This window comes from Panthera tigris, chromosome D3 (assembly GCF_018350195.1).
Source record: "Panthera tigris isolate Pti1 chromosome D3, P.tigris_Pti1_mat1.1, whole genome shotgun sequence".
NCBI classification, from domain to species: domain Eukaryota; kingdom Metazoa; phylum Chordata; class Mammalia; order Carnivora; family Felidae; genus Panthera; species Panthera tigris.
Window position 1 is genome coordinate 6,381,109 of NC_056671.1, and position 17,030 is coordinate 6,398,138.

At 44.5% G+C, this 17,030-nt stretch overlaps 1 protein-coding gene across 3 annotated transcripts in view; it reads left to right on the forward strand.

Annotated features, from left to right (window-relative positions):
* Positions 1-5,834, forward strand: part of SBNO1 (strawberry notch homolog 1) — a 53,624-nt gene extending 47,790 nt beyond the window's left edge. For all 3 annotated transcript variants that reach the window (XM_042961531.1, XM_042961533.1, XM_042961532.1), the window contains exons 29-32: positions 222-359; positions 971-1,047; positions 2,674-2,867; positions 4,328-5,834. In XM_042961531.1, coding sequence (XP_042817465.1) covers positions 222-359; positions 971-1,047; positions 2,674-2,867; positions 4,328-4,470 — 552 coding nt within the window. In that variant the 3' untranslated portion in view covers positions 4,471-5,834. The remainder of the gene's footprint in view (positions 1-221; positions 360-970; positions 1,048-2,673; positions 2,868-4,327) is intronic.
* Positions 5,835-17,030: the final 11,196 nt, after the last annotated feature.

Here is a 17,030-nt window from a genome sequence, read left to right on the forward strand (position 1 = left end):
GAGTGTACCTAAGAATTTAGGTCCAGACTTCATTCTGGTGAGACCTTGTAAAAACTCAGGTAGATGAGCAGCTGCTGTCCTTTTCCACAGTTACAGATTCATGTGCTTATTTGGCATTACAGTCTTTCAAAGGATTGCATTTGCTAATGTGATGGTACAAAAAAGTGTATCTTAAGGTATGCAGTACAGATCTTTATACTTTCTCACTTTTTTTTAAATAGATAAGGAACAACAAGAAAACTGCCATCTTGGTTAAAGAAGTGAACCCAAAAAAGAAGCTTTTCTTAGTTTATAGACCAAATACTGGAAAACAGCTCAAATTAGAAATTTATGCTGATCTAAAAAAGAAATATAAGAAGGTATTTTTTCATTTGTATTATACTATCTATGAATACTTGTTTTATAATAATATATTGAAACTGTTTAGGAGTGCTTTATGTCTATATATAAAATTATGTTGTGAATTTTCCCTATTTGATTACAGGGAAATTATTTTTAGGAAACATTTTGTCACATTTTGTTACATTAACATACCAGTCTTAATGTTATCAACCATTTAAGAAACTTGTAAGATGATTATTTGAAAGAGCTTGTGTTGTAGAAGAAGAAACTTCCAGCGTTAACTCAAAAAAATAGAACCGTTAAAAATACTTGTTTTACAACGATTTGTAGAAAAGCAGTGAATGACTACTTTTTTTCTAGCATTACTATTATTTATTCTTAGTATTACCTTGTATTACTATTCTTCCTAGCCAGTTTCAACAATTAACATTAAACTAGCTATTGGAAACATTTGTTACATAGGAAGAGCCTAATGGCAGGATTTTATGAAGGGCGTTCAAACGCAGCTAGTAATGGGCCAGATTTTCTGTATAGAGAGGATTGTAAATTGGCTTTAGAGAACATAGAAAGGCAACCAGCTTGTTTAAAACAATCCTGTTTCAATGGAATTTTTGTCTTATTTTCACAGGTAGTCTCAGATGATGCCCTGATCCACTGGTTAGATCAGTATAATTCATCTGCAGACACTTGTACTCATGCTTATTGGTTAGTATTTCATGTTTCTCACCGTATTTTCCAAAATGTAATCAAGACTTAATTGAAACACACGTTTGCTCTTTAGTTGTCTGTCTCTCGAAGTCCGTGAACAGATTATCTGATGTTAGGTGTCATTCTTCAGTTAGAATTGCTTGTATGTCTGTGGACCACACGCTGTTCAGGTGTCCCCTGTGTTCTTCACCAGTGCTTTGTTACTTCCGGCCAGCTGCAGTCTGGCAGTATGGATTTGTCTATCCTCCTTGTTAAAGCTGACTTCTTCTCCCTCTCCTCTCCTCCCTTCCCTTCATTTATTTGTTTGTTTATTTATTTCTCTCTTTAAAAAAAAAAAAAGCTGTACTGGCATCCCAAATCACTTTTCATTTTTAAGGCTAGGAAACTGCTAGGAAATTAGAGTTGCTGACAGCACCAGAAGACTGTTGTTGAGCCCTGGAAGTGGTCCTACTGTGCCACTAGGCTGGCTGGAGGTGTGTTCTTTCAAGTCACTGTGTCATCCCCTAACTTACAGTGTCCACTTCAGCTGAGGCCGTAGGTGTGGAGGGCACGTAATACCCTGCACATCATGGTTCCCCTATTTCCTTACCCACTGTTTCCTCACCCATTAAGTAGACAATGGGGTATCTGGCCCATTTTATGAAAAGGAATACAGGACATGGATGAATTTTAGCTAGTTTTTTTTTTCTTTTAAGACACAGGTAGGAAGATAAATTTGATACGAGCAATGTTTTTTGTTTTCATTTTGAGAGCAAATTAGTGTTTTGGAAATTAGGAAAATCTTTCAAGATAAAATATTTTTAAAGTTAACTTACAGTAGTCCTCTCTAAAACATTTGCTTTGAGCATTAGCAAGACAAGTGCCCAATACTACTGTGTATCCTCTTGAATTACTATTAAAAATATAATTTTATTGAGGAATTATATAAATTTAAAAATTTAAAAATTTTATAAATCGTATAATTTTATAAACCATGTCTTCTTTTTCTTACAGTTTAAAAAAAATGTAATAGTTCCATTCTTTTGGTTTGCTGAGGCCTTTCTCAGTGACATGATTTATAATATATTGGTTGTTCAATACTTTAGAAGTAGCTGGCAGAATTATTTTATAAGCTAGCGTCAATATAGTAAACTAACAGATGTTAAAGTGACAAATGTTTACTGGAGGGGTTGTGGGTGGGGGGATGGGCTAAATGGGCAAGGGCCATTAAGGAAGACACTTGTTAGGATGAGCACTGGATGTTACACATAGGGGATGAATCACTGGAATCTCCTGAAATTATTATTGCGGTATATGCTAACTAACTTGGATATAAATGAAAAAAATTTTTCAAGACAAATGTTTAAATGGATATCAAACCCAGTAAATAAACCCTTTTAACTGGGAGTCAGGCCCCAGAAATCTTATTTTCTAAAACAAATTTTAGAAACTTAACAAACCAGTAATGACACCTTAAATTGGACAGGATAATCCAATATGTCAATAAGAGTGTAATCGAAGAAACTGTCAATAAAGAAAGGCAAATTGGACTAGGACATCTTCCATTTGAAACCTAGGTAGACTTTGCTAGCTGTTCACGTGCGTGTATGTGTATACGTATATATTTTCCCCTATTTTTCCTAGGCGTGGCAACTGTAAAAAGGCAAGCTTGGGATTAGTTTGTGAAATAGGTCTTCGTTGCCGCACATACTACGTATTATGTGGCTCTGTACTGAGTGTCTGGACAAAGGTTGAGGGTGTTCTAGCATCTGTCAGTGGCACAAATGTGAAAATGCAGATTGTTCGACTGAGAACAGAGGATGGACAACGGATTGTAGGTGAGTCTAATTTTGGGGGGTTTGAGCTATTGGGAAAAATCAGATCCTATTCTTTTTTTATTTTGCTTCTAACGTTTTAGAATCAGTATCTCTTCCAGTAATGGGGGAGAGCTTGTTTTATATGTTCTTAAAAGGTTGAACGGGGGGCGCCTGGGTGGCTCGGTCAGTTAAGCGTCCGACTTCGGCTCAGGTCATGATCTCGCGGTCCGTGAGTTCGAGCCCCGCGTCGGGCTCTGTGCTGACAGCTCAGAGCCTGGAGCCTGTTTCAGATTCTGTGTCTCCCTCTCTCTGTGACCCTCCCCCATTCATGCTCTGTCTCTCTCTGTCTCAAAAATAAATAAACGTTAAAAAAAAAAAAAAATTTAAAAAAAAAAAAAAAAGGTTGAACGGAAGTTAAACCTTTGAATGGGCATTGTTGATTCTAGCTGAAGTTACAATGTCATTTATTTTAGGCCGCTCTCAGCTGTTCTTGCTCCCCTTCCTCACTGTCGCTGTCTGTGCAGGCTATGGTATAAAGACCGAGCCCAGCCTCTTGCCCCGGATCCTCTGAAGTCTACCCGTTTCCAGTCATTGAGCCAAATTGAGACTGGAACGACAGTCACTGCACAGAGGAGGGACTGGAGTTTTAGCAGAGAGCACGGGCAGACCGGGCTAGCTGTTCCCACCATCCTCTAAATGGCAGGCCTTGCAGGAATTCATCATTACTGCACTTTGGCCTGTGGTTTCGTGTTTGTTGCATTTACGACGACCTTCCTTTTTATTGTGGGCTGCAGGTTGGCAGCCCATGGGCCAGAGTCAGTCCATGACCTTTTTTTTTTTTTTTTTTTTTGACCCTCTTGATATTTTTGGTTTTTGCGAGTCTGCATTTGAATTAGTTGGCCAACATTTAAAAATCAAAAGCCTGGGTTTTGTTTTCTCAAAAACCGCACGCATGCACGCGCACACATGCGCAGTTTATGTGGCACATCTAGCCCCTGTTCCCACATGGGAGGAGTTAAAGTTCCTTTACCGAGGGCGTATACTTTCCACAGTTTGCTAACGCCTGTAGCGTGCCCACTTGGAAATTACCTGCTTCACTAAGCAGTTGAATTCACATCCACTATTCTGTAGCCCTGTTGGTCCATTAATACTTGCCCAAAGAAGGTCGTGTTCGCCTGCATTTGTGGAGCTGCAAAGACAGTAGATAGAGAGACACTATAGTCCATTTTCCAATCCTCCACCGAGAAGTCAGTGTTGCTGTAGACTTTGCATATGCTTAGGTCTCTGCGAGTAATGCTGCTGAGGAATTGGGTTACTTTTGAGGGGGCAATTTCAGTTCTCAAGTATTCGTTTAGTGTTTGGGTGGAGTCTTATTTGTTACACTTAATATTATGCTTCATTTGGAATGTGCTGTGCAGCTGTAAAACACAGTATGATTTCTCTTGGATACAGCCTTGATAAGTTCTTGTTTCTAATTGCAGGTTTGATCATTCCTGCAAATTGTGTGTCTCCTCTTGTAAATCTCCTGTCAACTTCAGACCAGTCTCAACAGCTTGCGGTCCAACAGAAACAGCTCTGGCAGCAGCGTCACCCGCAGAGCATCGCCAACTTGAGCAACGCTTAAGAACAGACAGGTTTCAACATGGATGTATCTGAAATGCTGTTGAAGCATATCATTTGCATAAAAATCAGGGACAGTTTCCAAAGAATTATAATTTTTTTCAGTTGTGCTCTCTCTAGTTAATTTTTTTGGGAATAAGGACAAACCTGGAATAGATAGCAAAACTGAAAATCAGCAGTGCCGATGGTGGTACATATGTCTTTCCTTTTGCTTTTCCCATGGTACTTCCCATATGCTTTTACTTTGGGTGAGCAGAGGGGTATGTATGCGTGCGTGTGTCTGTTTGTTTGTGAGTTTGTTAAAGGCTACAAACCACAATTGGTTTAAAAATGCTTGGAACTTCCCAAACTGGCTTTACTTTTATGTTACACAGTGCTCAGGGTTAACGCAGTACATCCATGCAATTGCTGTGGGACTTATCCCCAGATGCATGTGTTTTGAGTCTATAAATATAGAAAATATATATTGGTTTCTTTTTCCAACTTATTAAACAATAGGTTTATTAAAGCATGAAATGAAAGGTTGCATATCATGCACTCGGGTTCTTTTTTAGTTTTTGTTCTGACAGTGCATGTCTTTGAAAGCATGCGTAAACAAGATGAAAACAAGTCAAGTAACGGAGAGAAACATTTGTAGATGTACAGCATTGGTTATTGCATTTTTATAGTGTTTATACCTGGGTATTGCTTCTCACCCCGCGGATTCCCCTCACCCTCTTCTCCCTGCCCCAGGTTTCTTGTCAAGGTAATGAGTATATACATTTTTTTGGTGGTAAAACTCTGAAAGTTAATTTTAATGTATTAATAGTATTCCTAATGTGTGCTGCAAAAATGGCTACAAGCCTGCTTTTCTTAAAACTACATTTTCCTTAACTTAAAGATCGTTTTAGAAAGAAGTACAAATCGGCTTCCATCTTGCAAACAATCTTTTTTTACTCCATTATCTTAATTTGTCACTCATAAAAAAGGAAACCGTACTTGAGCTGTAAACTAGACAATGAGGAAACACTTGAGGCTTCTGCTGTATGTTTATTTCTTGTTGTTATTGTTGTTACCCAGTAACTTGAATATCGTTTAATGTGTTGTAAGACATTGTAGAGTTTATCTCAAGCTGTTAAAAATGGTAATGTACAAATGTGAATAGACACTTATCTATAATATGGGTAAGTTTTGTTTCGCCTATAATAGATGTTTATGAAAACAAGTGAGGGGACAATTGGGTTTTTTTTGTTTCCTTTTGTTTACCTTTCCCTTTGTTTTGCCTGCACAGGTTGCACTATTGAAAAATTGAGATTGTATAAACCTGGTCAAAAGCTGCAAGATACCACAGTCTTGTAGATGTCAAATAAAAAGTTGTTCTACTAACCAGAAGTGGACTCTTGCTTAGGCCCTCACCACCTTCAGAGGCAGTCTGTGACGGGGATTCTGCAGAACTGGCGTGTTACGCGGCACTCCAGGCAGCCTTTTTGGGCTTAAAACCTACCCCTCAAAACTGAGATGGTGTCGAGAAAGGGGTGTAGCGATAGTCGTATTGAATGTTTCTCAAGTTGAATTGTTCTCCTTTGTCACTTTTGAAACTTCTTGCAGAATCAGGCAAGATGTCTGTTCGGTGATGGCTAGGGCTTTCATCTTCCTGTGTTTCTTTAAGGCCGAGTTTGCTTACGTCAAGTTTACCGTACGTTTCCTTTGGATTTATTTATTCTTGATACGTGAAAGAACACATCGAGAATCGTTTCTGTTCTTTGGCATGTGTTGCCAAGTGGATGCAACTTTTATCCTCAGTCTAGGCTTTCTATCTCAGGCAGTGATCCGTGTGAATATCAGCCAGTGTTCTTTGTCAGGGCCGCTGGACCCAGCTGGCAGCCAAGGGCAGACCGTCCCACCTGCAGCAGAACTTCCCAGTTAGTTCCTCTGTTTTAATCCGGTAGCCCGCTCGGCATCCATCCGCGCACTAACGTGAAGTAGAGTTGGGGACGGGGACCGAACCCCCTGACAAGCCTGCTCCCTCCGGGGAGACGAATGTGGTCGGTTGACCCCCACGATTCCTGATGTGGTGTTGGCTCTTTGAATAGCTGTCTTGATACAAAAGGGCATAGGCGTGTTCTGTTCTTGGAGGAGCAGCATTGTTTCGCTTTTAAAAATAAGGTCCAGAAATAAGGCCTCTGAAAAGTCTGAAAGGAGACCTCAGAAAGGCAACTGGTGTAAGGGGGGGTGGGCGCTGAGGTGCCACACGCCTGTGCTCCTCCCATCAGGGCACCATGAGTCCGCTGCTCACCCCCTCTCTGGAGGTTGAACGTACGACCTTTACACTGTGCCCTCATCCTCCTCTAAGCCAGCACGTTCAGGTTGGCCAGCATTCAGGGTCCCCCTCTGTTAAAAACCCAAGTCTTAACAACAGCTGACTTCTATAAAACGGCTCCGTGTGTTTCAGGATCTGAATGCCACGTCTGACCCCAGGGCCTTGCTGAACCTGATGTGAGTCCATTTGGCCCCTGCAATGCCTTTCCTCCCTTTTTAGCAATATGGCTCTGAGCACAAAGATTTGATTGTAAATCACGTTAGCGTTTTCAGAGTTTACAGTGTCGATTGTGCTGAAAACCACTCACTTCCTGAGTCCAGAGCTGCTCAGATGGTATCTTGGGGGGAATTAGTGTTCCCCTAATTTAGCAACCTCCACACCACAAGGTCTTTATCTGCAGTTTAGTGAGATTACCCAGATAGGGATCGATGATGTGTAAAGTCCTACAAGTATTAACAAAGTATGTCTTTAAACACAACTTGATCAAAAAGTAAATATCCTAAGCAATTTTCCCTTTTTGCTGCTATATTGCAGATACAGTCTTCAATACCTTTTCTTTACATCTGTATATAAGTTAGCAAGAACTTGCATCCAAAGCAATGTAGTAGTGTGTGTGTGTGTGTGTACATATATTTATTCCAGTCCAATTAATTAGCACTTGAGAAATTTTTTTGAGCTGCAACAATAACCCTTTTCATTTTAGTGTGCTTTATCTGTGAAGATAAAAGTTCTAGATTACCAAGTTCCAGGGGAATATAACATTTTAGAGGCGCAATTTTGTGCCTGTAGTCCCTGGGGCATTCATCTGCTAGCCTCCGTGTGATGCTATTAGAACTTCTAACAGGCATGACCAGCACAGCACTTAACAGTTGTGTAACAGGAACCCTTGTCCCTACCCCTTCTACTTCCCAGTTAGCATGAGGACAAAAAGCGGTAGATTACAAATGATTGGTGCATCTCAATTCACGAAAGAGAGAGGAAAAGTATTTTCCCTTTCAGTCCTGTTCTTGGTAAGATGTTAAGAGGAAGGTCCCTATCTAGATACTCTTATTTTAAAAACGTTACCTGGGTGATATTTGATAGCTTCTAAGAATGGTGCTACATACGAGTCGCCGTTCGGCCGGGATCCAGTTAGCTAGATGTCTGGTTAGTTCAGGCATCCCAGTGGCAAAGGCAGCCGCTGTGACGATGGGCATTTGTTGAGTCCCCCTCCTGTGTCCGGGGTCTCCCTGGCTAACCACATAACCCACGCACAGGGCCGTGCACGCTTTGCTGCTGGAATGAGGCAAGCGGTCCCCGTTGTGGCGATAGCCGCGAGCAGAACCCATTTGTGAAAATTCCTCATGGGAGGCCAATTATCCGATACAAATGCGGTGTCTTTTAAGGGGCATGTAAGTGAAGGAAACTCAACTAAATAGATACCTGCAACTCAAGCTAGCTAGTAATTTCTTTCTGAGTACTTGAGGTGAAATCCCAAAACCCACCTTCTGATTTTATGCTGTACCTATATATATGTACATAAATGTGTATATATAGAAATGCTGAGTTCTTTTGAATTCTGAATGTAAATATTTCTTGTAAATTGGGACCCTACCCACTCTTTCTTTCTCTTTTCCCCCCGCCCTTCAATCCTATTTATTCTTTTCTTGACTTCCCATACGGGGCATCTTATAATTTTATATATATATATATATATATATATATATATATATATATATATATATAAAAGTATGAAAAACTTCTTAGTTGAATTTGTTCATATATTTTAGGATTCAGTTTTGCATCTTGACTATAGAATTCCTATGTCTGTTTTGTGTTAATATTTTTCAACATGCCTGATTGTGTTTTGCATTTTTATTACAAATTTTTACTGTGTGCAATGCATTGTATTGGGGGGAATGTACTTGAGTGCAATTTCTGATACTGTCATTATATGACTAGTTACGCTCATTTATGTTGCTCTTTGGAAGCTGTAGTGAGCCTGATGTTTTCACACAAAAAACATTTCTTCCCAAGACTTCTTTAAGCTCCTCTAACTTCTTCAGTGCATTTGGGATCAAACGTAGCTCTTCAGTAACCCGACTTGCTCCTACCCTTTCCGTTTTTCAGGCCCGTACCAAATCCTTCATCTGTGTGGCTTTCCAGCTGAGAAGAAAATCTTGCAGATCTGAACCTTGGTTTGTGGCCTGCTGCCGCAGAGTTTCTGGTTTTGTTTTCGTTTCTTGAATTAAACAAGTCAGGCCTCTGCCATTAACCTGCAAAAAATAATCAGGAAGTTAGTTTGCAGGGAGCACAGGTAATCTGCCTCTGCTCTCACCTGTTAAGGATATTAAGAGCAGACGGGGAGACCGGCCCGGTACACGTGGGTCTCTGTTGGGACAGGTAACGCTGAAGAATGTTCTGTCAGGAACCGTTGTCCTCCCAGAGAGAGCAACACAGCTGCTGTGGGGGCTTCACACGAGCCTTCAGCCCATAGGTTGATTCTGCGCTGAGGGTAAAGCAGGCAGTGAACTGTGGCTGGACCGACCAGCTCGCACCACCAGTGTACTGCTCCTGGGGCATTGACCTTGACTGGATCGGCCACAGATCCAGTGCCGAGCCAGATTAAGGCCCTCTTGACAGTCAGCGTTGCCAAGAGGGAAGACCCTGGGCTGGCTCGTGAAAGTGGTGGGAGTCATCAGCCGGGAGGCAGACCTTGGGTTTTTACGTAAAGACTTTGCACCTTTAAGGAGATGTTCCCCTGTAACTTTGAGGAAGGATTGCCGTGGGCATTTCTTGGGCCTTTTCCTCACATACATGTTCCACCCACCACTACTGAACTTGGTACACTTGCCGAAAACTGAGAAGTTGTTTGCATTTAGATAGGTAAGTCTTGGGAACCTAGCGTGTCCTGAGTTAGGCCCCGTCAGAGATGAGCTCCAGCGGGAATCCCGGCCCAGACCCGCCCCGTCCTCCCCCTTCCTGTGGCGCCCGAGGAGTGGTCGAGCTTGTGCGCAGCAGTGCCGAGGGGCGCCCCTCGGCGCCAGCCCCGTTCTCTTCGCTACTGGCAGTTCAGGCCGCCTCCGGGCCCGAAGGTCAGTCCACAGGCCCCTCAGTGAGGACACCCCGTTCGTCCTTCCGCCTCCCCTCCCCACCCCACCACCGCCCCAAGGGCCTTTCTTGCTATGACAGTATTTGTGGCACTGAAGAGGATAGAAGCTTGAGCCTCCTTTCTGACTTCCCCTTTAGGGGGCAGAGAGCTTTTTTTCTACGTAGCACATCTGCAGTCTCACCGCCATTAGAAAAAACTCATCCTGTTCACGGTTTATACTGAATTTGCAAACTACTGATATTATTTTTCAGTAACCACTTGTATCTACCATCAACCATGAGAGGTGGGAAGAGGTACGCCGCTGTATCTCTGCAATAAAACTTTTGCCAGGTTCTACCTCCGCTGAGCAAAGGATACTTTTATACGTAGGCATAGATCTTCCTCCTTTACCGATCTGACTTGGTGCATCTTGAGACAACGTCTGATGGAATCCAAAGACAATTTGAAAACAGAGGTGGATGTAAACTCTTGGTTGTTTTTATTTGGTTCTCTTTTTTTTAACCTCCCTTTTTATATTGCTACTCTGTCTTGAATGTCTGTCAGTGTACGAAGGGTACGCGCTGTTCTGATGATACTGCACTGCTCCATTCAGCCTTCCGTGATTAAAACAGTACCGAGTGTCCAGAAATGACTGTTCCAACCATTTTGATGTGTAACTTTAAAAATTGGGTCTAATGCAATAAAAATGTGTCGGCTGCACTTAGCGAGGTTTACCCTCACAAGTAAAAAACGATCAACCATGAAGCATAACAAATTCTGTATTTAGTTTTTTGTTGTTGTGGCTTTTGTTTTGTTTTCTTTTTTTGTAAGATTCTTAAATAAATTAAACTGGCTAATACACTTTTTCCCACTCTGTGTGTTCTTTATCTGGGTGCTGAGCACCTCTTAAGTTTGTTTATTTTGAGAGGGAGAGAGTGGGGGTGGGGCAGAGAGAGACTCCCAAGTGGAGCCTGCTTGGGAGTCAGCCCCAAGCAGGTCAGCCCAGAGCCTGGCACGGGGCTCGATCCACGAACCGTGAGATCATGACCTGAGCCAAAATCAAGAGTCGGTCACTCGACCGACACCCACCCAGGCGCCCCAGAAGCCGGCACTCTTCGGAGCGAGAAGCGCGCGCACCGCCGCACCCGCGGACGGCGCGGTAGGGCCTGGGCTGGGGTCCTCCGGCCTCCCGCGGCTCCTGAGGCCTCCCCTCTCGAGTGTCTTCCCTGAACGATGCCACGGAACAGAAGGGTGGCCGCCGGCACCGGAGGACGTGGAGGCAGGCACGAGGCTCTTGTTGAAAATCATTCATTCCTGGCGTTGAGCCACCCAGTCCACGATCCGAGCTCTGCTTATGAAAAAACTGAAAATGTTTGATGTAGAAAACTATCCGGGAATACGGAGTGCCTAGTGTATGCCGGTGGCTGTGGGGTGTTCTGTCTTCATTTCCCTGGTCTTCAGTCCCTCCCTCGTTCTCAGATGAAGTTGCCTGGCTCGTGAGCCGTGAAAGGTGTTCAGTTTCTAATTTGGGGGGGTCGGTGCCTGTATTTAGGAAGAGTTTAAGAAGAAGCGTGTGTCTGGCATCGGGTCACATGCTGTCCCCACGGGTGATTCCTCGCGGGTACTTCCTCTACTGTCGAGACAGCAGACGAGCGAGCACGGGAGATTCCTGCGGTCCTGGCAGTTAGGAAAACAGCAGGAATGCTCACGTGTGCCCGAGCAGGGGAGGCCCAGGAGGTGAGTGACCGGAGAAGCTGGGACGGGTGGAGGCCGGTGCGCGGCAGTGTTGTGCTCCCGCTGAGCTCCGGAGCTCGTTGAGAAGGATTGGCCAGGAGGCCCAGTCTTGCGCTGGCCTTGGGAAGCCAGAGAACAGGGAATGGACAGATGAGAGGACACCACGGAAAGACGAGCCACCTTCCCTGGGAGGCTGGAGTCCCTCCCTCTTTACAGATGAGACCAGCGCAGATCTGGGAGCCGGCGCGGGGTGGGCTCCCGTCCAGCCCAGGTGGCCTGGGCCAGGAGCCAGCACTGTTGTCCTGGAGAAAGGCAGCGGGAGGCAGGGTGGGAACGCATGGATGGACTTTTTTTTTTTTTTTTTTTTTTTTTAATGTTTGGAATACAGCTTATTTGTGAGTCTTTGTGGGGCTTGAAATGCTTAAGAGAACCATCTCAATTTGTAGCTTGAAATCCTTGAGGGAATTGAATCAAGTTTGTAAATGGTGTTAATGTTTAGGGGGATTTAATCAGTCAAATATGTGAGATAATTGAGTATTAATGGAACGAGTGAAAGGGAGTGTTCTACATTTTAACTAAAATTTTATTAAAATACGTGTAAGTTGAGGGGGCACCTGGCCGGCTCAGTCAGTAGAGCACGCGACTCTTGATCTCAGGGTTGTAGGTTTGAGCCCCACATTGGCCATAGAGGTTACTTAAAAAATAAAAATCTCTTAAAAATACAAAATAAAATATTTGTAAGCTGAGCTTGAAGACTGAAACAGGACTTTAAAAAAATTTTTTTACATGTATTTATTTATTTATTTATTTATTTGAGAAACACAGAGTGTGAGTGAGGGAGGGGCAGAGACTAGAGGGAGACAAAATCCAAAGCGGCCTCCAGGCTCTGAGCTGTCGGCACAGAGCCCCGCTCGGGGCTCGAACTCAGGGACCACGAGATCATGACCTGAGCCAAAGTCAAGCACTTAACTGACTGAGCCACCCAGGCGCCCCTTAAAGGTATAACCTTAGTATTAATCTGAATAAGAAATTAAGAGACCTGACCTTCATTGGACGCCTCCACCATCCCCGAGTTTTTAGTTCCAGTTTGCTTTGACTTTGTTCCCCGTCGGTGTTTTCAAGTCTGCTTTCAGCCTCACCGTGGGACCCTGGGCCTTCACGCTATTGACATTTGGGCCGGGCCATTCTTCGTGAGGTGCTGTCCCGTTTGTTGTCGTGGGAAGTGCAGCAGCATCCCTGGTCCTAACCCAGGAGATGCCAGCGGTACGCGCTGCTGTCCTCCCGGTTGCGACAGCCCCAGGTGTCTCCAGACGTGGCCAAACGTCCTCTGAGGGGCGGGATCTCCCCTTGGTCAAGAACTACTGCCCGAGGGGCACGCGGGGGGCTCATTCGGTTAAGCATCCGACTCTTGACTTCGGCTCAGGTCGTGATCTCACGGTTTTATGAGTTCAAGCCCGGAGTTGAGCTCTACGCTGATGGCGCGGACCCTACCTGGGGTTCTCTCTCTCTGCCCCACCCCCTTCTCAAGATAAATAAAACAAACTTTAACAATAAAAGAACTATTCTAGGCAAATTAGTCATAAAGAGGCAAAAAGTTGGTGTCTACGATGGGTGTGTGTGTGTGTGTGCGCGCACGAGTTTGTGTTCTACAGAGGACAAGGCCCACGAACAAGGGCCTTGAGATACGGAAAATACAAATGTTAACTGGCTGGGGGGTTGGAGCATGTACAGTACCATTTCCATAAGTATGAATATTTAACAGCTAGTCATTTGAGAGCATGATGTAAAGAAGCCATCTGTGGAGGCCTTTATGGAGAGAAAAGAGGCTAAAAGAAATGTGCAAAATGCTTATTTTTAGAGTCCGATTCTCGGCACGTTGGCTTCGTCTCCCGAAAGCTACCCACGCCGGGCATCAAGTGCACTATTGGGTTAGGAGAGGCAAGTGCCTTGCGGTTGGTTCCAAATCACCAAACCCTCCTCATTTAAGAATTACCACAGAGTATCAGGCAAGGGTAGGAGGACTACGTGGCTGCTACATCAGTCTGGGAGACTTAACGTTTCGGGTTAGTGGTTCGCTTAAATAATAACCACGGGACTGAAGCCGATCGGCAGACGAGAACACACAGCGAATCCTGCTTCCACTCCTCCCACTCGCCCCCGCAGCCCCCAGGGGAACGTTCCACCCCTCAAGGTAGCCCGTCTCGCCCGTTTCTTGAGTATCCCTTCTTGGGGGAACTCTGGAGGGGACCTCTTTTAGCAACGCAAGCACCAAAATGCTCACCTTTGGTTCCAGGCGAGATAAGCTTTCAACAAAGATTGATGTGCGAGCCCTTAATTACTAGAGAAATCCAAACTAGAATAAATTAGAATGGTAGGAAATGTAACGGCGTGAACCCATAGTAGGAAGTTGAGTGTTTCGTGAAGGTGCCCGCTGGTTAGAACAGGAAGACTCTCCAAAACATCCCCCATTTTCATCTCGAGCCTAAGATCAAGATAAATTACGCATCTCTCTCGGTTCCTGCGTTAATCCTGGGTTTTTGTTTAACTTTGTGTTCCCACAGTTTATTTTTTGAGTGGGTTTCTTGTTCAGAGGTATCGATATGAAACTAAGTTCATTCTGCCCTCGAAGGTTTACGTGCCCTGTTCTTTGGTGTTCTACCCACAGGGACTCAAGCTTGAGAAACTAATTTTGTAGTCTGAAACAGGGATTGGCAAACCACAGTCCACGGGTCAAAACCAGTGCATCACCTGTTTTCGAATGACCCTGCAAGCTCAGAATAGTTTTTTACACTCTTAAATGGTTGAAAACAATAAAAAGATTGTTTTATAACACGCGAAAGTCACATGACATCCAAATTTCAGTGTTGTAAATAAAGTTTTATTGGCACGCAGTCATGCCTTTCCTTCTGTGTATTGTGTAAGGCTGCTTCAGTGCTACAATGGCAGGGACTGTATCGCCAAACTCTATGGCAAAGCCTAGAAGTTGGTTATCTGACCCCTTGCAGGAGAAGCTTGCTGGCTCCTGGCCTACAAACGGGAGTAATGGCAGAAACCGAGCCGAAAATTAATACATTTGGGAATGGATCTCTGATCAAAACCTGACTTGATATAAAATCAAGTCTAGTCTTACTGTCCTGAGGACATAACGCCACATTGGAGTCACTGATTGTGATAAGCTAACCATGATACTGCAACCCACAACTTGTCTGGCAGTCAAACTGCCTACCTAACTCGTTTCTTAGGTCACTGGTCTCCAAACTTTTTTGGTCATATATTCAAAAAGGTTTTTTTCCGGGGCGCCTGGGTGGCTCAGTCGGTTGAGCGTCTGACTTCGGCTCGGGTCATGATCTCGCAGTTCGTGAGTTCAAGCCCCACGTCGGGCTCTGGGCTGACGGCTCGGAGCCTGGCACCTGCTTCGGATTCCGTGTCTCCCTCTCTCTGCTCCTCCCCTGCACATGCTCTGTCGCTCTCTGTCTCTCAAAGATGAATAAACGTTAAAAAAATTGTTTTAAGTTTTTTTTCTGAGAATACCTTTACTACTGTTGATTAGGTTATTTGTAAGTTCTGTGTATCCTGCCGTGCTAATAGGTACACAGTAAAGCCCACTTAAAAAGAATTTCTATATTCCCCCAGTCCTATGACTCCCCCTTCTTACCAGGTGCAGCCCACTTTGAGCAGATTGCTCCAGAATGTTGTCCAGTGATGGAAATGGCTCCAACGTGATGATGCAAAGGCCTTTCTGGGCTGATGCTTTAGAGATCATTAGAGAAAATGGTCTGTGCTGTGCATTGTCTCCCTGCTTGCTTAAGATGTTGGAGTTCCCAGAATTCTTAGAGCTCTGTCCCATCAAATCCCCAAACTTACAGTTGAAACTAAAGCCCAGGGAGGTTAAATAAGCTGAGGGCTAAGGAGAAGTATATGGATCCAGAGCATTATTTTAATAATGTTGTTCTGATTTACGTCAAGCTCTTCCACCAGGCTTCCGGTCTCCTTCATCTGCTCTGCTCCTGGCAAGCCAATCTGCGAAATGCCCATTAAACTAATGAGGAACCATTCTAGATCATTCTAAAGCCACTCATTAAAGGGTTCTTGAGTGTCATCACAGACACGTTTTGAATGGAGCCACTAGGTCTGTTTTCTTCTCCTTTGAGGAGTTTTAACTCAGAGACAGAAGGAAGAGAAGAAAGGGGGGGAAATCCAAGTCGTTTTTGAAGCCTGTTGTAGTGGGTTGAATGGTTGCCTCCTAAAAGATGTGTCCACCTGGAATGTGACCTTTTGGGGGGTGGGGGGGCAGATATCTCTGCAGGTGTAATTAAGGATCTCAAGATGAGGGGCGCCTGGGTGGCTTAGTCGGTTGAGTGGCCAGCTCTCGATTTCGGCCCAGGTCATCACGGTTTGTGGGTTTGAGCACCGCATCAGGCTCTGGGTGCTGAAGCGCAGAGCCTGCTTGGGATTCTCTCTCTCTCTCTCTCTCTCTCTCTCTCTCTCTCTCTCTCAAAATAAACATTTAAAAAGTAATAAAAAAAAGGATCTCGAGATGAGATCATCCTAGATTCGGGGGGTCCCTAAATCCAATGACGAGTGTTCTTATGAGGGGAGAAGACAAGGAGAGAGGAAGGCCGTGGGAAGACTGGCTTGGAATGATGTGGCCACCAGCCAAGGGACACCTGGAGCCACCAGCCGCTGGGAGAGCAGAGGATTCTTCCCTGGAGTCTTGGAGGGAACACCTTGACTTCAGGCTTCTGACCCCCAGAACCGTGAGAGAACGCACTTCCTTTGTTTTAAGCCAAGTTCCGGGTAATTTGTTATGGCAGCGCAAGGAGATGAAGGCATCGGTTACGGGAAGTGAGCTGTGAGCAGGAAAAGAGAGGGGAACTGCAGACCTTCCTCCAGAGGAGAGCTGATCTCCTTTCCAGGACCGTATGGAGGCCATTTATGAAATGTTGTATGTGCCTGACTAGAACACGCAAGGATGCAATTCTTTTCTTTCAGGAAGCTCAAGACTCGAGAAGGAGGCGGGCCGGATTAAACACAAGAGCAGACACCAGTAGAGGGCAGCCAGCCAGGGGAGACTTTTCAGAGGTGGGAGAGTCGAGCCGGGCTTTGATAGACGAGCAGAAGTTTGCCCGCTGAAACATAGGGGCAAGTTTCATGAAGGCTTAGGTGTGAGGATGAACAAGAACCAGACTCATCACCCAGTCTGGCCCGAAGAAGAATAAGAAACAGTGGGAGGTGAGGGGTGAGGTAATGACTCCCATGTGGTGGGGGGAAGGGGGAGAGCTAAGTGTGGCTGCTGTGCCTAGAACAGGAAGTCTCATGACAGCATGGGGCTTGTCTTCCTTTGGTGCCCCTAGAATAGCGTCTGGCACTTAGGAGACTCTCAAATATTTGTTGAATAAAGGGAAGAGAAATCCCACATGATCTTCTCAAGAGACGCAGAAAAACGCACTTGACAAAATCC